The 24,457-nt window shown below is 33.7% G+C and overlaps 1 protein-coding gene across 1 annotated transcript in view; it reads left to right on the top strand.

Moving 5' to 3' along the window:
* The window catches only part of LOC143238576 (zinc finger protein ZIC 4-like), a 68,537-nt gene extending 52,018 nt beyond the window's left edge, over positions 1–16,519 (top strand). Inside the window, exons 2-3 of the mRNA XM_076478931.1 lie at positions 5,427–6,784; positions 15,667–16,519. Coding sequence (XP_076335046.1) covers positions 5,671–6,784; positions 15,667–16,193 — 1,641 coding nt within the window. The 5' untranslated portion in view covers positions 5,427–5,670 and the 3' untranslated portion in view covers positions 16,194–16,519. The remainder of the gene's footprint in view (positions 1–5,426; positions 6,785–15,666) is intronic.
* The last annotated feature ends 7,938 nt before the right edge of the window (positions 16,520–24,457 follow it).

The following is a 24,457-nucleotide window of genomic DNA, read 5'->3' as shown; positions in this document are numbered from 1 at the left end:
TCAAATAAAATTATCTTAAGATAATGGAAACTTTATGTGAAGTTTGACTCAAACCAAATGCATATTTAACTAGTTACATATAAAGCATTAATTAAATAGGATGTCTTTCATTCTTCTAAACTTTATAGCATTTGCAGAAATGTTTGAAAGCTGAAAAGAAATCTTATTTCAAGAAATTTTCCTTCCTCAACAAGCATGTACAAATTATTTGTAGTTGCGCAGAAGAGATATATTTACATACATGTAAAACTCAAAACCAATAGTAATTGATTCATACGTAAAACTAAAGAAATGAACCAACACATAAACAGAGGTTAAGTGTGTTGTTATAGCGAAATGATTTTGGTGTCTCACCAAGTCCTTATTGTCCATATTCTCACATCCAGTGGTGTTCTATTTGGCAATCGTGAATCTCAACACTATAGCTGGGCGCTATAGTTCCCACTATAAAAAAGTTCCAGAGTAAAACTGTCGTGTGCAAAGCAAATATATACACAAATATACACTTCTTACCTTCCATTACCCATCAAACTCACGACGGTTTCCCAGTAGCCGTTTCAACAGTTCAACCATACAGAAATCCACAGGCGTTATGTCTGCATGTGGAATAGCATGAATATTCGTTTCGTTCTCCAGTTGCTATGTTTGAACACTCTAGATGCAACTTGTTTTGCATTTCCAGGTATAGATCCTTCTATATTATGTTGGGTACATGCAGAACTTTGATTTCATGGATTTTTACGAACAATTTTTCTCGGAAGGAGATACATCATACCCTTTCCAAAAGTGATACATTTTTATAACATTACACTACTTACAAAACACCTAACATTATGAAACGGTAGTACTGATGCATGCCGTTTCACTGCGAGTTTATATCGACTGTGATTGTCACATAACTTACTGATTTGCATATTCGAAATCGTTTTAATATAAGTACTAATTCCTGCGTACAATTAATAAATAAAGTTTGGGTGATATGTTTTGATAGTATCATAAAATGTTTTGCTAAAATCTTTCTTGTATATTTATTTACCATAGGTTATAGAAGAAATCGATATGAATCAATAAATTTACTGCTAAATATGCTGGACTATGTGGCGCTTTACACTCCTTTAACTCTTTCACTTTGTGGTATTTGAAATATTGAATAATACATGTCTTTGGTATCAATTTTGTATTTAAATGTTTTGAATATATAAATTCTAAAGTCTCAAATATTGAAACGACTTTTTTTTCATAAAGAGATACATTAATTTTCACGTTATACTTTCGCGAATTATTATTTATAAAAACAAACGAGTTTCGATTATATGAGGTTAATATTTTCTCTATGTTGTTTGTTTTATGGATATTTGTCTTACATTCTACTTTTAATACAGTTGTTAAACTAGTTGAATAATAAATTGAAGCAGAAAATGGTTCCTTCAAATAGTGAATTATGTTTCTCATGATCCAGACAATTAACGGAAGAAGATGCTTTTTACAGATTAAGTTCAGTTGTTTACCCATCGTTGACATAGAACATATTATTGTATATCTCACACTCATAAAATACGCAGTTCTGTGCTTTTGAAGTAATGATATTTTAACACACTTTAATAAACAGAAGTTCGAAGCACAACATTTTAGCGACTTTTATGCGCATGTTGAAATTCCGACGGATGTTTATTATTTCTGTGTATAACATACCTATTTTCTTGAACCGGATATGAAATACCCATACTATTTACTTTTAAAGTAAACTACCAAATAACTGTAAATTTAACCTTCTGTCATTGTTATTTTGATGCCCAAAACTGTCAATCTACATAGTATTATAAAAAAACTTCTGAGGGAAACATTATCAAAGTTATTTTTAACGTATTAAAGCTGATGTTTATCTTACAATAAGATAAGTCAGTTCTCATTAAACACACACTAAAGCGATTGTATTTGTAGCATAATACTTGGTTTATGTCGTAAAAGAAACATTAAAACTTAGTTATAGCATTTTAACAGCATTTTGAGGGGGGGGTGATATAGTTGATATAGTGTCCAGTATTTTTTTGTTTTTATATCTTAGCTACTAAAACTATATATAGCCGTCCCTAATTTTAATATATTGACGAAAGTGAAAGTAGCCTTTCGTCAACACCCTCCCAACCATCCACCATCTACTTTAAAGAATTGACTGCATTGTTATAACACACTTACAGCTGAAAGTGAGGGGAATATTTTGTGCTATTGTAGAGAATCGAACGCGGCTCACCAACTCCGAAATAGAGAGTTCTAATGCTGGGCGAAAGTTTGTCCAGTATTTAGTGAAAACAAAACGTGCATGCAGTTTACGAATGAGAAAAATCTAAATTCTATGCAGTTTAAAAATGTTCTGATAGAAGTATGAAACAAAACATTCATATAGTCATAGAGTGAACTGAGCATTCAAATCTAAGTTGAAATCTGAATTAACGTTGAGTGCAGTACGTGTTTTATAAATATTAAATGATGAAATATGTTCCAATGGTCAAAGCTGTTGAAAGTTTGTAAGCAAGAACATAAATATAAATATATCCTCTGTTTCTCTAGGTACAATAATAACAATGATTATTAATATTTCCGAGTTTTTGATTAGTTTATATATTGTTCATAACGTATACATATGCTTTAAGTTTCATGTAAGTTTATTCATATGTCACAATTCATAATGATTACATATCTTCAGGTTTGGTTTTAGCTTTTTCATATCTGAAGTATAATAATTCTTGTATATTTTTAAATTTCTTGTCGGTTTGTTAATATATTAAAGTTCATAATGTTTGTATATTTTTAAGTTTCTTGTTAGTTTGTGAATATATTAAGGTTCATAATGTTTGTATATTTTTAAGTTTCTTATTAATTTGTTAATATATTAAAGTTAATAATGTTTGTATATTTTTAAGTTTCTTATTAATTTCTTAATATATTAAAGTTCATAATGTTTGTATATATTTAAATTTCTTGTCAGTTTGTTAACATATTAAGGTTCATAATGTTTGTATATTTTTAAGCTTCTCGTTAGTTTGTCCATATGTTAAGTTCTTAACGCTACATTCGAAGGATTCTTTAGCTTTCATTGTCGTGCACTAACATTGAATCGATCTCTTGCTGTCGACAGTTTATTAGGTGCTTACTTCAAACCCTTTGAGACGTAATATTTACATTCTGCACATGCACCATGCAGTGTCGTGATGTCACTGTAGCACTGTTTCTCAAGCTTTTACGTCATACTGTTCATAATGGCGGATGAACGATGAGAGGAAAACATGTGACGTAACCCTGTCCAAAGTTTAGCTAGACAACTGAATAGGTTTAAAACTTTATTTCTAAGTCAAAAATTTAAATGTGTGTGTATACATCTAAAATTACACCAAATCATTTTTATGCCTGAAGAAAAAGAAAAGACCTACTAAATGATAACTTGTATCACCAGCCTATAGCAGGGCTAGTATTTATTTCTTTCAGAATTTTGCGCAAAGCTATCTGTGCTAGCCGTCCCTAATTCAGTAGTGTAGAGCTAGAGGGAAGGCTGCTTGTCATCACCACCCACCTCCAACTCTTGGGCTATTCTTTTCTCTTTTTACCAACTAACAGTAGGACAGAGTATGACATTATAGCGCCACCCAAAATCGAGCATATTTACTGTGACGGGGATTCGAACCAGCTCCCTCGAAACATGAGTCGAACGCCCTAATCATTTGGCTATGCTGGGCAGTAGAGTTACTTAGATGTTAGCCATGTCGGGCATTAGGGTTATTTAGACTGTTAAAATTATAGTTCTCGGTTGGCTATAGTTTGCGTTTTGTGACCTCATATGAGCTCGTTTGTTTTTAAATTGGATATATATGTACACGTTAGTGAGTTTAGTGTTCTTAAGACACTTTGAAAATGGCACTAATCATCACCGTATTATGTTTCTGTTTAAATTCGAGAATGTGTACAACAACAAAACTTGAATAATTTTATCTTCTAAGAATAAAATAATAATGAGGCGATTAAAAGAAAACTATAATTACAGGTATGCATAGTTTTATAAAACAAGCTTAGGCGAGTAGCATATATATAGATATAAGCGCTTGTTTTAAAGAGTATGCAACAGTATAATTTTCAGTAAAGAAGTTTTGTAAACAATTAACAAATTATGTGTTTGTTCGTACTCAAGAAATGAATTAATAAAATAAAAGGTTAGGTAATAAATAATATTTTGCTAGTCTATTCCATAATATACATTAATAGTACTGGTTAACATATTTTAATTTTTCTCCTGTCCCTTACAAAAGATACTGTGAAGCTTATTGCTCTATCAACCTGAATCTAAAACTCTAACGGAAAGTTTTCTATCACTTCTGGATTTCCAGAAATCAAGCAAACCCGGAAACGTGACTGTTGTGACAAACAAATCAAATTAACGACATTTTTCACATGACGTCATATTCTTTGTTTATGTTGTAAAACTGGATAAATCATAATGTTTAAGACCGTTGGTAACAAAGGCGTACTCGTACACTACTTGCTGTTTGTGAGAATGAAAGGACAGTTAGAATGGTTCACTGATACTCTCGCTAATTTAACTGTGTTGACACATTTCATTGTTTCACTCTTGTCCCCTACTTACACTGCCCTTCACCCCTGGGGAGTTGAACTCTACAAGCCCTCGAGCTAGTTAAGTTGTTCTAATACATCAAGATTATGCAAGGCAGGTGTGACTGTCGCATTTCATAGGACGTGTGTTTTTACTTGAGATTGTAATTTACTTTGTGTAGTAACAGATGACATTCGGTGACCGTGTGAAGGACACACCTCGTGCACTCTTACCTAGAAGAAAATTTAATTTAATTAAACACTGTAGAGATATTTCAGTTAAGGACTTACGTATCGTCAAATTATATTTTAAAGCATAATTTCTGAGTATGCGAGTTAAAAGTTATCTATATTTAATGTAATAGTTTAAATTACTGCTCGAACCACACGGAAGGTGACAGAAATGAAACAAGTCAGGCAGATCTGGTTAGGTTTAGGAGAGGCCACGATATAACCGTGTCACTGTAAAACTATTTGAATATTTAAACACTATTTGTATACTTATTTACACAAATATATTTGTATTTATCCAAGATTAGCAGATTCAGTTTCTAATATGCCATTGAATTTAAACTTGCCTTTATATTTCCAAGTTCGTTTAAAGTATTTTCCTTAAGCGAGTTTTTTTTTAAAGAAAAGCTAGAGTAATATTTCCATTACCACAGTATGTACTAGTTATATAGTATTTAAAGCAATAGGGTTGCACGCATTAGTTTTATAGTTGCTGTGATATGAGACAAGTTTGAATTTCACAGAACGTCTAAATAAGTTTCAATTTATTAGTTTAAAATATAGAGCAGAAACATGACACAATTGTTTTAACTTAGAAAACTTTGATCTCAACACTGATTGACAGTCACCTACTGTGAGCCACGCCTATTGACCATGAGTTGGAGGGTATAATGATTCGTCGATTTTAAATATTCCAGCCTACTTGTGTACTTTTATCCAATCAAAATATAGCTTCCTCCTACTTCCTATTCGACGCGACGGAAGACCAACTGACAGATCAACGAGGAATCAATTCGCAAGCACTTGTAGAGTACAGAACTCAACAAAACTTGCCAGTTGATGACGCAGGCTTTAAGTAGCACGATTATGGATCATGGGTTTAGTAAACGGAATTCTGCACTCCGCCTAGTAGACGTGGCCTGTTCGTACGTTCCGTCTCATGCCAGTCTTGCTCACTCACACCCAGGATTCAATGGTGTAACGGCCGGCTACCCTCTGAGTCAGGCCGTGGTAGCAGCTACACAACACCGCGGACCTCAAGAACAAGGTGCAACAGAGATGTTAAGCCCCTTCATGGACACAGCCCACATGGGCGCCATCAAATTATCCCCACCTCATGCCATGCCGGGAGACCTTTCGACTCAGGGAAACCACCAGTTTGCTGCCCAGACCAACGGCTACGGTGTCCCTCCTTCACATACACATCATCACCACGGTCACGTTAGTAGCTACGCCGCTCGGGAATTCTTCCTTCGCCGTGATCACATGCCGACGCTAGCTGGCAGCTTAGCTTCTCATGATGCTCTCAACGGCAACGGTCCAGCTCATCACGGAATGTTTGTTCCATCCTCAGCGACTCTTCACGCTGCTCATCATACAGGCGATCCCACATCCTCACATGTATTGTTTCCAGGTTTTGACCACCACCCGTCAGCTCATCACACGGGGCACATGAACGGCCAGATGAGATTGTCTCTACCTGGTGCAGACATGTATGGACGCCCTGATTCTTTCAATCAGATGACCGGGCCGAGAGCTGACCATCTGACAGGGACTTATAACCCCATTAATATGGGGCACATGAACATGGGACCTCACGGTCCTGGAGCCTTTTTTAGGTATATGCGTCATCCTATCAAGCAAGAAATGACGTGTTTATGGGTCGATCATGATCAACCAACACCACGAAAAGCATGCAATAAGACGTTTTCTTCAATGCATGAGATCGTCACCCATCTAACGGTGGAGCATGTTGGAGGACCGGAATCCAATTACCATGCCTGTTATTGGCAAGATTGTTCTCGCAATGGGCGGCCCTTCAAGGCCAAGTACAAGCTGGTCAACCATATACGAGTCCACACGGGTGAAAAGCCTTTCCCTTGCCCTTTTCCCGGCTGTGGCAAAGTATTCGCCAGGAGTGAAAATTTAAAAATCCATAAAAGAACACACACAGGTTAGTTGTTTCCTTTGCGTTCCTAGATATAGATTTTAAATGTTTACATTATTATTACTTATTATTTGGATACGACAAATGCAAAACTCTTTAATTCTCTTTCGCCATATTGTATGTTTACTTTAAGTTTAATATCCGGCTCAAAACATCCTTATATTGTGGACATAACATAACTAGATAACCTACATCAACACTAAGTAGCCTGTCGAAAATAATTAACCGACTATTTCATCATTGCTAAATACGCATTCAAATGTTTTACCTCATCACACTACGTAAACACAAAACTACCACATCCATGTCAGTTTTCCTTATTGTATTCAGCATACCAAGACACCATATACGCGACATTGTTGTGCAGTTAATGTTAATGCGAAAAATTTCCACTCCATTCTTACCATAAATATTTTAAACCTGACAGATTTCTAAGCATTCTATGTACCGAAAACAAACAAAACGCACTCAGTAACAAAGTTACAGTTGATGGGAACTAAATGTGCAAACTAAGTGAAATCTAAGAATTTATTAAAAGTACATGTAAGGGTTACTCGAATTTAATAGTTGTAACAAATATTGATTTCTTTTAACTTAGTATCTCGTTATTTAAAATTCGTTTGTCTCTTATCCAGTTACACCCATTAAGTTAACAATGAAGCAGTTGTTTTGACATCTTAACTGTTAATAAAATTGGATCTTAAAAATAGATTTATTATGAGAATAATATTATAGTTATTCAAATTAAAGTACACTTTAAGCAGTCTTTAGTCTGCTAGATTACTTGCGTATAGTCGAGTATGAGTTTAGGTTTGCTATTTTTGTAATGTCGCATATACATTAGTAAATTCCCTTCCTATGAGATGGTATTACACACAGAAATTAAATAGGTCCACACTTGAAAAATTTTCAACCAAATAATATCTAGCATGACTGAACCAGTACAGATGAAAGTATTAAAGCGCATGTCAAACAAATCTTTTGTTTAGAAGTTCTCTCTCTGGTAGCAACAGATCCAAGTATCGTAAATCAAATATTATTGATGTATAGAGAATAACTAGCACTGTCTGTATATAGATGACTGACTGCGATAGCGCCGTATGTCATGACAGTATTTATAACATCTGGATATGTCATTCCTAGTGCTGACAGTTCTTTACCCTCGTGAGGTAGCGTTACTTGCACGCGGTCTGTGAAGAAGGAATGCACATATTAATCTCATTTTTTGATTTATCATCGCCTGTAGAGCATTGCTAAGCATACAGTGAAGTAGTGTTGTTGTTTTACCAAAATAATCCAAGTGTCCATTGCATGTGTAAAAGATTCAATATATATAGACGAGTGAGATGCATTTCGGTTTAATGGCCGAAACTTCTAGCAACGAGGGTACCTAACTGATAACCTAGGACAAGATGATCGTAGAAGGTTTCGTAGTTTACCTGTTACTTTTAATTAAAACTATTGTTGAAAAACCTTTGGCACCTCATCTCTTGCAAGTTGCTACATGTACCTAATTCAAAATGTTTTATTGATACTGAAGTGCTTTACATTTTTACGAAATAAATCTCAGTGGTGTAAATTTACCAACAAGTTTTTGAATCCTATACTTATTACAATGTAGGTGTGGTCAAATTCAGATACAAACTAAGTGAATAACAAGTAAATACAGTTATATAGCATATTTTTTTAGGAAAATATAAAGCAATCGTTAACATCATTTTAAAGAGAAAACAGTATTTGTAATTTCGGCCAACCGAATCTTGTGATAAAAGGGTGTAAAGCTATTTGTCGCTTTAGTGATAGCCAAGTATATTATGTTTACAGATTTGTAACATTAATAGCTGTTAATGTGTAAGATAATTGTATTAATCCTTATATTTAAAATTGGATTTATCCTTATAATTACGATCAAGAATATTTTTAAACAAGTTAGTAACGTGATTTAACAAATCTAGTTACATATGCACGTACGTGTGTTTTGATGGGTCGCTGACTGCTGAAGACAAAATTAAAATTAGTTTAATTGTACATCTCTTTGTAATTTCTAAGTTACAGACGCTTGAGTTTTTTACATCTTTAATGTCACTTATTTTTCACAAAACTAGTAGGAATTATTCTTTAATAACTTGAATTTGTTAAAATCGTAAACTTGTATTGCTTCTAATTATAGATAAATCTTTTACACAAGTGTCATTTTTTAAAATTATTTTTTCTTGCTATCGACGAGCAGTGTTTTGCGATTGAACAGTGAGGTGTACTGGTCAGTCCTGAAGGTTGTGCCATACAGACACCGAAACCTATGTAGTCTATCTTAGAGCAAGTCCCTCTTTTTAATAATTATTGATTTATAATGCTTTGAAGTTATATTGCTTTTAATTGTAAACGAATCTTTTAGAGAAGTGTCGCTTTTAAATTATTTAACTTGAATTTGCACATAAGTTCTAGTTATATTCAATTTCATTGTGAACAATAAGGTTGTTTGTTGCTTTGCGCGCAAAAGCTACCTCAGGGTTATCTGTTCCTACATTTTAAATGGTAGACTAGAGGAAAAGTAGCTAGGCAACGGCACTCACCACCAGCTCATAAGCTAGTCTAATCAAATAGCAGGATTCGATCGTCAATCTTAAAGTGAATCCTCGTCACCATGGTGGAGAACGGTTTGTCTTTTCGCTAAGGGTAGACGAAACCTTGGATCCATATTTATTAGGCCTAAAAGAAAACTTAATCATCACGTTTACACTGAATGTTTATTTGGGGGAAACGTTGGATGTTAATCAGTATAAATTGCCCAGATTTATCCTGAAAATATAGTAGGTCAAAAGATTGACATAGAAAAGTTATATGGAAGAAGTTATAGAAAGATGACCAATTAATTTATGTGTCGAGGTGATAGTTCGATAATTTACATCAATGCTATATAAACTTACAATCGTTATAAGTAAAGCTGGTATCTTTAAATCAGTACCATGTTAATTTATCCTCGATGTTAACAACAGTTAACTTGGAGTCACTATCATATTGAACCAGTTTCAATGCTAATAACTATAGTATATTAATTATTTATACAATATTGTTTGTAATGCTATTAAACGCCTGTTAGTTTCAGCACCTTACATGTTGTAGCTATTTGAAGGACTTCGGCTGAAAACTGTGGGCTACCCTAACTCTTGGTAACTTTTAAACCACTGCCACATCAGGGCGTCTTGGCAACAGTTAGTGAATTTAACATAGGTATAAAATTAACGATTTTTTATTTCAATTCACCTCTAATTTTTATCCACGATTTTAAAATGCAAACACTCGCTGGGCGTATTATTATTAATACGTCTTTTCCACGTGGTAGATTAAACCATAGAGAAATCTTTAAACCACCTTTTGAAAAAACAAAAAAGATGACAGACGATAGCCAGTAATAAAAATGTATTTTTTATGTGTATAAATTCAAAGCGTAACCATGATGGTTTTTAAAAGCACTTACACGAAATTATGAAACTAAACAAATAAACCTTAAGGTGTACTGTTATGATAAACACGCACTTCAAATTGCGTTGGTTATGCACGTACACGTTTGTAATACTGCACAGCTTTTAAAGTACTATTGTAATTAAAAATGAGAGGCGATATGTTTAGAATAACTTAGGCATAAATTATCTATAGTTTGTACTACTATGTTATCTCAAACAAACGTCACTTCTGAATGTTAACTACGATAAATTCCCTTAATTCTGAACTGAAAGTACGTATGTGAGAGTTTATGTTTCATTCAGTAAGTTACGTACAACTGTTCAGTTGCCTAAAAGCGTAAATTTTGCTACGTAGATTGTTATAGCCAGGAGGTTAGGGCGCTCGTTTTGCAATCTGGGAGTTGCGGAATTTGAATCCCCGCTTCACCAGACATGATCACCTTTCCAGCCGTGGTGGCATTATTATGTGACGATCATTCCCACTATTCAGTGGTGAAAGAGAAGTCCTCTAGTCTCAGACTGCTAAATTAGCGACGGCTAGCGCAGATAGCTCTTGTGTAGCTTTGCGCGAAATTCAAAACAGGTGGTTAAGGCACTCGACTCGTAATCTGAGGGTCGCAGGTTTGAATCGTCATCACACCAAACATGATCGCCCTTTCAGCCGTGGAAGCGTTATAATGTGACGGTCAATCCCACTATTCGTTAGTAAAAGAGTAGCCCAAGATTTGGCAGTGGGTAGCGATGACTAGTGCCTTCCTAGAGGGCTTACACTGCTAAATTAGGGACGGCTAATGCAGATAGCCCTTGAGTAACTTTGGACGAAATTCAAAACAAACGAACAAACTTGTGTGTGGGAAGGGAAAAAATGTCCATACGAACATTTGTATTTCAGTTGTTACAGCACGTTATTCAAAGCCACTGTTCTTCGCTGTTCTGTAACAATTTGTTCTCTGCCTGTATTAGAAACGTAACTTAAGATGCATCTAGTTTGCTGGATGTTGAAAAAGAACTTTATATTAAAGTTTATTATTAAAGTTTTATATTAGTTTACGTCAAATACCTACATACACAAGCTGTACTTATGCATATGCTTATATGTTTTGTTTTCCCGATGCCTGCCACATTTCAGCTGGTTCATGTAGGCAGAAACCAGTATGATGTTTTGTCTGCAATATGTTCTTAGCTATATTTCATGCTGAAATGTTATTATGTTGTTCTATAGTACGAATGTTAGAGATGATCAATTCTCTTTACAGTAATTTCAAATACAAGGTAATCAAAATGAAGTTTCCGAATCATGTACAATTTGCGTTGTTATCTTACAGCGATAAACTTTTATTATCATTTCGCATTTTCTAGTGAAAGTACAGAATAATGAGAAATCTATCAAAAACACCTTACAATTCAATGCAGCCTTCTAACTGTACGCGTATCGTGATGATATGGTATGTATTATTTAGATAGATTAATCACTTAGTAAGTACATTAAGTGTTATTGGTTGATATGCATATTCTACGCGAATTATTTTACCTGCTTTAATCTGTTTTTATTTTACCATGTTTTAAAGGTTAAATATTTTCTTCTTTGTTCTGTCGCTAAAGTTTAGATAGGATGTGTAATTTTATTTTAAACTTGTATTATTAAGTGCTTGAAGCTTAATTCAAACAACAAAACAAGAAAAACACATTTGAAAGACCAAGACGAAACGTAATAGTAATAGCTCTTTCTTTTCTGCTCGTGTATATATAGATACAGAGATCAGGAAACTGCTTGATATGTTCAACTTCATATGGTCTGAACTTAGGTCAGAGACTATTAGGGTTAATTCATAGCCGACTTTAATTTGAGCTGCTGACCAAAGGATAGGCAGCCAGTTAGTAACATCGCTACAAGTACGTCTGTCCTTTACAGAATAGCATGATGTACTATCTTTTTTAGTAATGCGTCCACAGCTGAAAATGCGTTTGTGCATCGTATGTTTGAAACACAGGCCTTTTGGTACGCAGCGGGCACTAGGCTACGCCCATCCATTATAGAGAGAGACATTGATAATCGATTCTTACAGTTAAATTACTTTTATTTCTTACACGGGATTTTGATTAGACCTATATAAACAAGACATATACGTATTTTATAACTGATTTAGATCAATGCTCTGAAACAGTTCAATATACTTCCTAACTGGATTTCATACAACTCTTGTTTTGACTCTTTGTTACCAGATAAAACATCTTTCGTTAGTTCATACTGCTGATTTATCTTTTCTAGACAATTTCCTTGGTTCGTATTTGATGGACAATAATAAATCCAGTTTTTTGTTTAATAATAAGCTGTAGCACGAACTCATTTGTTCTAAGTAACTCAATATTCCTATTAAGAAATTTTTTTTCAAACCTACAAATAATAATCCTTTACTGGTATATTGAGAAACCCTTCCATTATTTCTGGTGTGCTCTTAGAGTATTACTTCTAATCATGTCGAAGATTATATTTTACTGATTACATAATCTAACAGTCAATTGACATAACTTCCAATTAAAGTATTCAGCTAAGTAAAGTATAACATGGACTAATCCTACTTGACATACCTAGAGAGAGTAATTTCAGAAAATGTTTGGTAACATGAATGTTGTTTATAAATTCTTCCCCAGTTCGTATCTGTTACTCTGATCTTCTCACTTCACATTCATCGTTAACAATATACCTTGAAATAATTTAAATATTTGTATCAGCTATGCTGGTACTAATATTTATAGCCAAGCGTCTTCTCGCCTAGCCATACGACACAAGCGAAATAACTCAGTGGTTACGATGTCCTCGGGGTTATAAGCCTTCTCCTTTCAAGGGCAGCTCAAGGTCGGTTCATGGTTGTGTAAAATTTAAAGGTAATTGGGGATAATATTGTGTAATCGTCACAGTGACACAGACAGATCAGTTGACAAACGGAACTAAGAAGCCTACAATGTTGCGAGAAATGAAATACTTGATAACATAATTTGTATTGAAGTCTTGACAATCACCCCCTCCATTATTTTAGTTCATACAGTAAGTAGATGGTTGATAAGAGACCAACGTCTATCATCAACGCCACTTGTTTCGAACGTACTGCTGTCAGAAACATGGTTTTGTGTTTCCTAACATCACATTTCGTTTTCACCCTGTCGTATTAATCAGCGTACTCGAATAACTAATGTGTTCTACAAAATTATAATAAACTAGTTGCAATATAGAGAGGTTTAGATCGTTTAGACTTTCGTACCCATTCCAGGAATAACCACAACTTCTTTCTGAAACACACATTCATAAGGATATATGTTCAGCTGACACCACCATGGGTGGGCATTTTGCACTGATGATGAAACCACCAGCGTATTTATCTTGTACTTTAACCACGTTTAAAAAAATTGTTTTTAACATTATATTTTCTGCACTACTATGCAACGAATTATTTCTCGATAAGAGTGGTGCTTATTGTAACTACTCTGCGTTTTAATTGTTAAGAGGAAAACCATAACCTGAATTATTTCTTGCCAAAAATAAATAACAGGCGTTACTTTACTTTTAAATGAAGGAAAGTCTATTTTCTTAATGTATTGGAATTTTTTTTAAAAACTGAAATGTTCTACTAGTATCAGGAGTTCTTCGATTTACAATTAGCCGTAGTGATTTACTAGAATAATTTCTACGGTATTTCTTGACATAGATGGAGAAAAAAAAATATTAACCAAAAGACATATGATTTTAAAATGGACCTGGATATTTCAAAACCGTAAAAACAGGATAGGCTCTGAGTCCTTTATATTGTCTCTAAAATGTTTCGGAATCGTATTATAATTCAAAAATATATTCTTACACAGTACAATGTAAGCCCGTGTAATGAGCCTATGCAACACACCTAACGTTTTTTAAATAAAAACGCAACGTGCTTACGAATTTAATTTGAAAACTATGATTTATAAACATTTAATGTTTCAAAACTATAACTGTATTTCACACCTAACAGATGTATATAATTTAATAAAACATTTTAAACTGGCTTCATTTCAAGGTTCTCTCTAATGTTTGATATTGTTTAAATCATAAAATAACCAAACAAACGCAGTTTCACCATTATATGATTAAGTTTCATATCTGTTGTTGTCGATCTTTGTTAATTTTTGTCGCATTTTGATAATTTTGAATAATTGTTTGTGTCAAGCAAATATGACAGAAGTTGTAATTTTTATGGGTATTTTACCTCTTGTGCCTTGTAGTTGGTTGAAATCGGTCATCTTGTTTTTATACAATTTAAGAGATCTGGCGTTTCATTCAGGGCAAAGAAAGATTCTGTACCGGAACTGTATAGAATTGTCAATATCCAAGTCTTAATGAAACTCGCGTTGTATGCGCTGTTTGGATTATTGAATGTTATTTCAGTAAATCACTAAATCCTCACATCAATAGTTAATTAGCCTATGTTTCGGGATACACAATATCGAGAATATTACAGCTAACAGAATAAATATATAACTTTACATGTAACAGAACAAACGTGCATAACTTTAGAGTCTATGTGAAAACTAGATTTTATAAATAAATTCAAGAAACTACAAATTTAAACTAAACCAAATCAAGAGTGGAACACCTATATATTTTCTTCAACAGCATAACGTATTACTGATGCACTTAATTACACCTGAAAGAGTACGTCTTCGGGCGCGTAAGTAACTAAGAGCTTAACAGCCCCGTAATTTTGTCCTTCTGTCACCTCGTATACTATTTGATGTTATTTGAAAGATCATGTAAATGCTGGAATATATTTCTTATAAATGAAAAGTATTAAAATCTTTAATTTTATACAGTAGAAAATTCTTCATTAGTCAAAAAGTGTACAAGCATCCCTAACTTAGTCATTCTTGACTCTTCTCTGAATAGAACCCTTCCTACAGTCACCACACAGTAACGGTCTGAAAACGTAAATGTCTATACAGATACAAACTTTTCGACTTGTATTAATTACGTTTTAATAAAAACAGACTGTAAAAGTTCAACTCTGAAAACTGTTAAATACAACGACTGGTTTTGTTTATATAGTAATCCATGAAAGGAAAAGGTTTGTGTGTAGCTATCTAAGTGATTGAATCCAAGACTAATTATGTTAAATTATGTGCAGCAGACGATCACACAGAAAAATTAGAATTTTAAGGTTTTGCGTTTAAATAAATATGGAAATAAAAGAAATTTATTTTTGTGCTGGTGTACTATTTTACTTTTAATTAAACCCTTGTCTACAATCTCACAACTAGCCATATCTGTAGCATCATCGTATCCATCTAATGTATTTGACTAAGTGAATCTTGTTCCTAAGTTTGAACACTTGCATATACATTCATTTATAATATTATATGCTTATATTGAATTTGTTAATGTATCTCATCTTTCAGGTGAAAAACCTTTCAAGTGTGAGTTTGAAGGATGCGATAGGAGGTTCGCCAACAGTTCTGATCGCAAAAAACACTCGCATGTTCACACGAGCGACAAACCATACAACTGTAAAATTCGAGGATGTGACAAGAGTTACACACACCCGAGTTCCTTAAGGAAACACATGAAGGTTCACGGCAAGTCGTCACCTCCACCAGGTACCATTCCTCCGGGATCGGCTGGGAGCACCAGCTCCGGTTCTGGTTACGAAAGCGATACGCCAAACAACGTCAGTGGGAAGTATGCTAGCCGTAATAGTCTAGTCGGATCAAGCGTAGGTCCCGGTGCTTCGGGCCATGCGGCTTTACCCCTGAGCCAGTCAAATCCACCGCATAGTCTAGGTGGGGGTGGACCTTCAACCAATTTAAGTGAATGGTACGTGTGTCAGTCAACAACAGGCATGCCTACCCCACCCAGCAACGAACACTCACCCCTGGGTGGAGTTGGAGGCCACAGTCACCATCTTCACGCTGCTTCAGCTTACTGACCACCGGTCACTCCCACTAAGGTAGGAAAGCCTTTGTACAGATTAGACATTTCGTTCCAGTTTTATGCACTTGTATGAACTGGAACAAACTGTATTCATAGTGTTGACGTGGATATTGTTTGAAAAAAACTTCACGACAACTGGTCCCTTCGACCACGACCATAACGAGTCGATGTTTTCTCTTGTATAGGTGACGTATTTATAAAATACATGAACTGAAACCTGTTTGTATATGCACCAGGGAAATGTTCTTTGTACGCCAGGTGTTCAAGTACCAGATGCACTTGTATCATAGTAAAACTTGAATATAATTTTATCAAAGACCACCTGTTTTGTTGTGTTTGTTATTGCGAGGCTATATGTATGTGTAGAAATCATCCTCTTGATAACCTAACGCACATCTGTACTCGTCAGTCGATAATGAGTTACTTTAAATATCTAAATCTTGATATGTTTAAATCCTGTTGGGTTTATAATAATTTCCACGCATCAGTTTTGAAACAAGTACAACTTGCCCATTTCACACATTTAATTTACACCTGGGACTGTATCTAAAGATGGGGTGCGGTTTGTTTGGTACCATACATCACAATACAAATATTTAAAACTTTTTTATCTTTGATAATCTCGTTTTGTTTTTTATAATGTTTTGTTACACTGACTTTTCCAATAATCTTTTTCTTTTCTCCCATTCACGTCTTAAGTACTATTGTATGCACTTACATGACCATTCAGTTGAGTGAGTGGGATTCCAACTGACATTTAAACAAACATCATGACAAGCGGGACATGATTACACAGTTTTAAGAACAGCAGCACTTTGAACTTGAACAAGGAGAAACTTGACTATTTCCTCCAGCTCTTTAAAGGGCAGTGTGAACCAACAAACATTCTGTGCCCTCTTCCATATTCCTTTTTTATGTGATTGAAACGTTACCAGACAAAATAAAATCAATCTATCAAATCCGCTCACTTTGAAAAATACAAGATTTTAATGCTAATGTTTTGCAAGTCACTTACAACTATTTTTCCTTCTACTGGTCAGTTAATGCGAAAGACAAACTTCAATTGTTTGTATTAATTAAAAAAAGCAACGCTTTATTAAGCATGAATTTTATATTATGTTCAATATCTTAAGCAATAAAAGATATATTAAGTAATAATTATCATGTATCTAACACATTTGTATGACACATTTTATGATTTGAGGAATAAACTTCTCATTATTAAGGTATCAAATATGCTTTATGGATGACTCATTGAGTCGTATGAGTAGTACATTGTGATATGTGGAAAAATGATAGAATGATTAATCATAAGGCGTTAGACCTATGTTGTTAACAAATGTGTTTTAGATGCAAAACTACTTTGGATACGTGATTAATTGTATAAATATATATTTATAATTCTTATAATTTAGAAAGTAGTGAATAACACATCCTTGGTTATTTCACCTAAATTAATATTGTTTTTTTAAGAAAAATTAGTATTTTACATCATAAAATTTAAGAAATAACATCGAATATAATTTTCATAAGTTAATTTCCTAAGTCACGAAACTTTGATGTTTTAACCTGAAAAAAAGGTTCTTAAAAAGTAAAAATGATAAAATTACCAAACAGGTATTTTATGTTTCAATGTTCAGTTATCGTGAATGTTGAACGAATCAATAGTCTTAACTGTATTCTTGTACTCGCATATTTATTCTTATGAAATAACTAGTGTAATTTTTTACAGTATTGTTATTCATATCGAATGATAAAGATGTAATTCATAGGGACAAGTACAAAAACTCTATGATCGTACAAAACAACACAAACTGTTCTGTATCTAGACAAAAGTAAACTAATATTAAACATTAAATATTGATATGTTGCTTCGATAAACGAACTTCTTAATACTGAATATTCACGTAAATGCCATGAACACGTTTCACTTAAATGCTTTTAACCAAACTGAGTATGTCTGTCATCACCTTTTAAATAAATTTACCATTACTTGTTATTTTTACATTTACGTAATGACTAAAGTATAACGCACGTTCCTTTAATATATTAAATTATAACGGAAATTGAGCAAAAAGAACTCTGAAAACTAGGATGAAAACCTCGCGCATCTTTTTCCATAAAACTTGGATTAAGCATTAGATGTTTATTATTAAACTAATGTTACGAACCATCCATGCTTCAATATAATGGTTTCTGTAGTTGCCCTGTAAAATTTGGAAGACACCCAAAAGTAAATTATCGAGCCTCTAATCTAGAAAATATAAGTAAACTAATGAGTCTGATATTGAATATATACCTATCAGCGAGCTGTTTAATGGAAATGATTACAATCATTCGGGTTAGCTGAAAAGTCGCAGATGAAAAATTATAGTAAGATTTAATAAAGTATTATTTTATTTTGGAGACGTCCCCTGCTAGTACAGCGGTATGTCTTCGGATTTGCAACGCAAAATCAGGGGTTCGATTCCCCTCGGTGGGCTCAGCAGATAGCTCGACGTGGCTTTGCTGTAAGAAAACACATACGTATTTTGGAGACATTTGGTTGCTAGGCAACTTATGCACTTCTCTAGCGGAATTTTAAGTCTTACTTAACCCTTGCATCGATACCAATTCAAATATTACCCAAAGCAGCCTTTTCAAGAGTGTTAAGAACTCTGTGCTTCCAATCATTGTAACTAAAAATGTATTAATCAAGTGCTTCTAATTTATGTAACTATATCTGCATATTGCATAACAATTAAAATCATAATTATTATATTATCCTAAACATCTTTGTGAGTTTTTGCGTAAACACTTTATGTTTGTATTAAATATGCTTTATTGTGAAATACACACAAAAAGAGTATATTATCGTGGCTTATTAAGCTACTTAGATAAAATAGGTTTCGTCTTGAAATAAGCTTGTGGATAAACTTTATGTGCCTGTAATCAACAAAATCCGTTTTATTTAAACTTGCACACACCCTTATCCTGCTCCTACCTTTTGTTTTTTACATTTGATTATTCATTAGTACTTAAACTATGAAAAAATGAATACTGAAAAGTAGCTCCAGTTCCACTTTTCTGCTTGCTTTTATGTGATGGATTACGTCTAATTAGAATTTATGCCCTCACTCAACAGCATATCAAAAAATAATAACAATGGTATAAATGTATGGCCATTTTAAGTTTTCAAAAATAATAAGATGTTTTCCTCACTAACAATGCAAAATGGGGAAAAAAATCCAGAAAAGTTCAATAGACAAATTCGATATTTAAAGGATTTACGTGATAACAAACACGAAACGTGCAAAATAGCTTAAAGCAAGTTGTGCCAAAAAAAGGGATAATGCTAAAAAATGTTCTAAAATTACTTCATAAAATACTGGTAAGAGTGGAAACAACTCGGCAGAATATACACAAAGTACTCTTTGAGTCACTCTGTACACATAAAAGTTTTACTGACACATGAAGTTCTCGAACTGGGCTGAGTTGGGACGTATCCAGTCGCAATTTTCCATACTGGTGAGTTAAGCTGTAGCAGGCAGATGCTTGCTCTTGTGCTCATCATTTGGTAGCCAGATGTAGGTGGATAAACGAACCACACTGTTTATATATAACTTGAACCATCCCTTCACGTATTTAGTGTCGAAGAGTTCCTAGCAGCAATATTTTTCTTTCACCAGAGAATAAAAACATTGAGATGTCAATCTGTCACTCAAACTAATATTGGTATGGATTATACTATTTATGAAAAGACGAAGGTTTAAACATTTGGAATATATGCTTAATAAATCTTGTTAAAATAGATTTTACTTCCATTCGTAAAAGTCTCTCTGTTTTGATAATACATAAACGTTGTAGTCGATAATATGTAAGAGTGTGCGTTTTATATACCAAAGCCACATCGGGCTATCTGCTGTGTCTACCGAGAGGAAATTAACTTCTGATTTTAGCATTATTTGCTTCTCTCACTTGTATTTTAATTACCACCTTATACATCAAACTCTTAGTTTTAGCTCGGCTATATTAATCAGTTTTTAAGAGTCTGTAACCATTTAGTGTATAGGCAATCTGTTTTTCTTGACCAGAGGGCGCTTGACTCGCACTCTGAGGGTTGCGGGTTCGAATCTTCGTCCCACCAAACATGTTCACTCAGCTGTGTTATAATATAACTGTCAATCCCACTATTCGTTAGTAAAAGAGTAGCCCAAGAGTTGATAGTGAGGGCGATGACTAGCCGTTTTCCCTCTGGTCTTACACTACTAAATTAGGGAGAGCTAGAGCTGACAGTTCCTGTATGACTTTGCTCGAAATTCGAAATAAACATCAAAACAACCAATTTTTCTTTTATTTTAGAAAATTTAATGAAAGCCCCTTACTGATTTTTTATTTATGAAAACAATTTTTTTATAATCACTTTTTGGAATAATCACTTGGATAATATTTCATTTTATATACAAAAAAATTAATTAAGAAATATTCTCTAAATACCAACAACCTCCAATGTTTTAAGCATTTCCATGATCTATAGAATCAGATACTTTAAAATAAAATATTTTTAACCTCGTATCTGTATGCAAATTGAAATAAGTAATCTTCATTGAAATCTAGTGAGATATTTATTGTTTGTTTGTTTTTTTTAATTTCGCACAAAGCTACTCGAGAGCTATCTGTGCTAGCCGCCCCTAATTTAGCAGTGTAAGACTAGAGGGAAGGCAACTAGTCATCACCACCTACCGCCAGCTCTTGGGCTACTCTTTTACCAACGAATAGTGGGATTGACCGTTACATTTTAACGCCCCCACGGCTGAAAGGGCGAGCATGTTTGGCGCGACTGAGATGCGAACCCGCGCCCCTCAGATTACGGGTCGCATGCCTTAACACGCTTGGCCATGCCAGACCCAAGATATTTATTAAATCTTGGAATGACTTAGGTATGATATAAATGTAAAATTTTGAGAACTTTTGTTAAATGTAATTGTGATGTCTCTTTTCATGTACACTTTGGGTTGGCTTGCTGTGGTTTACTCAAAATGTTTTAATAAGTAATTTTAAGATATAACAATAATTGCTATTTAAAAATAGTCGATGACGCGATGAAAAGTACAGTTTAACAACCCTTTTGAAACATGCAGAATAGGTAGGAAAAAAAGACTTTGGCACTTCTGCAATTTCTAGGCTTTGACTGTACATTTAAAATCAAGTACAAATAGACAGTGATAATAAAAATGCACAAGCAATTTTCGTGAATAGTGCCTTGAATATACAGGACACAACATTAGGGAAAGTCGATCCACTTTCCTGTGAGTACCGACAATTTGTAACGAAAAGAAATGAGGAATTACGGTATGAGGAACGTATGATTGGTCCCCAGCCAGTGTCTGTTTTCACGCATGTAAACTTATTTGGAGCCGCTTTAAGTTTTCAAGTAAATCATCCAAGTTTCCTTGAAGTACACGGTTGATGTTTTCTGACCGAAATATTTATGTATAAACTTGTTGCATTCGTCTATTCTATACGTACAGACTTGAACCACCACACTAATTGGACTTGTGTTTCTATTGGATGTGAACCACTTACACAGACATGTGAAGGTTTACACCTGTATAGAAAGAAAATTATACATGTTTGTTGTACTACCATTCACATTGAATGAAGTAACAACATAGAATGGTCTTACAACTTTTCAACTGGAACTATTTTCAGTGAGGCTCACTTTTCAACTACAGTAACTACGTATTCTCTTGTAAAGTATATTGAGTTAGGGTTGAAAATATGATCGAAACTGAAAAAAAAAACAAAATTCATTTTTTATGTATATGTACTCGTGTTTGCAAATTTCAGCATACTGTTTTGTCGTAAACACTAGACGGAATATATTTTCATCTGTGAAATTTTCTCTTATTCTAATTAGAACGAAATTAAATCAGGCACACAAACACACCAATAACGATATTACGTACAAGATAACTACTTTACACTTTACGTAAGAAATCGCAAGCAAACCATGAACGATTATACAATCGTAATATGCATCGTGATGAAATTTCTAGAGATTTTATTTGCGTCAAAACTTTGATTTGTTTCACTAATTTGTATAAACCTGATGGAGTAGTCAAATTTTACAGTAATTATTTTAGCTCACCCAAGGCCCAATAAGGGTAACGCATATTTGTGTCAATGCATCATGAACGTTGACCCTTCGATGTAATTGGTCCGATTACACTAACCTATAGGTCACAATCGGCCAGCCAGATACATAAAATTCCTGTGGATTAAATGTTTTTGTAATTACCTGTAGCTGATTTAAGATTTGCAGTATTTAAAAATATACAGATTAGAGTATTTGACTTTTAGCTGTGGGGGCATTTTAATGTATTGTTTAATCTCACTATTCATTGGTGAAAAGATATCTAATTGTTGGCTTTCTACGTCCCCTTTAGTCTATCACTTCAAAATTAGCCAGCTAGCGCAGATAGCCCTCGAGTAGCGAACATTCTATTAATAAACAATTTAAACGTACGTCGTTAAAATAGAAAACAATATTACTGTCTACCCCTTTAACTGAAGTATTTTAGCAAAGTTATTAAGGCTATCTACGGCTGCTCCTAATCTTAAATTACTGGTCAAGGAAAAGGTAGTCAATCACTAGTATTGTACCACCCACTTATCTGTCATTCATGCTGAACAATTTACTGTTATTCTCATAAGTTAAAACGCTCTCGTAGCTTAAAATGCGGGTGATATTTTGTGATTTTCACATATTGAAAACCGACTTGCAAGCTACGAAATCTAGAATTTTATTACAGGGCCGACCTATGCCCCAAACATACGGAGTTTGATAACATATATAGAATACATCTACATTTATGTCATTATCTGAAATTTCATTGAAGACAAATTCGAATAAATATTTATCAGTTTCAGACCATACATGTATTGAATAACCGATATTTTTGACTGAGCTTATATATATGTATAACATATACCGATACATTTACTTATTAGTACTTATATTTCTGAATATATTGTTGATGATACTGGAAGGGACTTAAGATATAACTCATTTAGTAGAATAGGCGATTGTTACTAATTTATTATATGTTGTAAGGAAGCTATAAATCGTGCTTACACATCTATGTGTAAATTATTAGCAGTTCCCCGCTAGTACAGCGGTAACTCTATGGGTTTACAATACTAAAATCAGGTGTTTGATTCCTTCCGTGGACTAAGCAAATATGCCCGATGAGGCTTTGCTATAAGAACACACACACACACTTACTAGTATAAAAGTTGACATAACTGTTGCACATTAGTATGTTTTAAACACACTGTCTTTATATCGTTATTATTAAATATATCGAACATTAATACAGAAAGTACGATTTATTTCAATACATGTTGCTTGATATGAAATCGAAATGAAAAATTGCTGCGATCGAAATAAACCAAAATCCTTATTTTCAAATTCTTTTTCCTACATATACTGAAAAGTTTGTCAAAATTATTCCAGTCTTTAATCACTACGCTGCTTTCAACATTTAGTGTTAGCTTGTTTATACAGTAAACGTTCGTGGACACTAGCACGCACACATACTTATCCACATAAAAAACATTTCCACATGCTCTAACTCCTCGTACGTGGTATACTCCAAATCTTTAAAATCTTTAACTTCAAATACGTCGCAATGATGGCGGTATTATCTGTAAATGTATTAATTTATTTAATTTGCTAACATCATTAAAAAAAATTGACAATAAATATTAAATCAGGTTTAATTACTGGACTGTTCTGACATCACATAATCAGTCATTTTAAGTTTGAGGAAAATGACCAATATCCTGCTACAGCACCAGCCTTATTTACGACCTGCACTCTTGTGTGAAACTATAAAGTTTACTTCTTTTACATTTTAAGCTGCAGATATTTATTTTGAGCTTTACTGTTTTAAGTTATGATGATAAAAGTTAGACTAAATAAGATATTATCATACAAGTATATACATATATATATTGTTATAAAGCAACTTTACTGTGTAATAACCTCTAATAGTCATCCATATCTGTTGTAAGGCCCTTTTTACCAAATGCACCATCTTCTCTACCTTAAACCACAATAACTACAAATAAAAAAAATGAATATCGCTATGAGTCTTGTTGATAGTTAACTTTTACCCTAAAAATCCTTTAAAATGTTCATTACCTATCGATATTCTTGCTTGTTCGGCATTATTATCTTTCTTTTGCTTATATAGTCTTATTTATGTGTACTTA

The sequence above is a fragment of the Tachypleus tridentatus genome, chromosome 13, assembly GCF_004210375.1.
Source record: "Tachypleus tridentatus isolate NWPU-2018 chromosome 13, ASM421037v1, whole genome shotgun sequence".
NCBI classification, from domain to species: Eukaryota; Metazoa; Arthropoda; class Merostomata; order Xiphosura; family Limulidae; genus Tachypleus; species Tachypleus tridentatus.
Note: the sequence above shows the minus strand (reverse complement) of the source record. Positions and strands in the feature narration are given on the sequence as shown.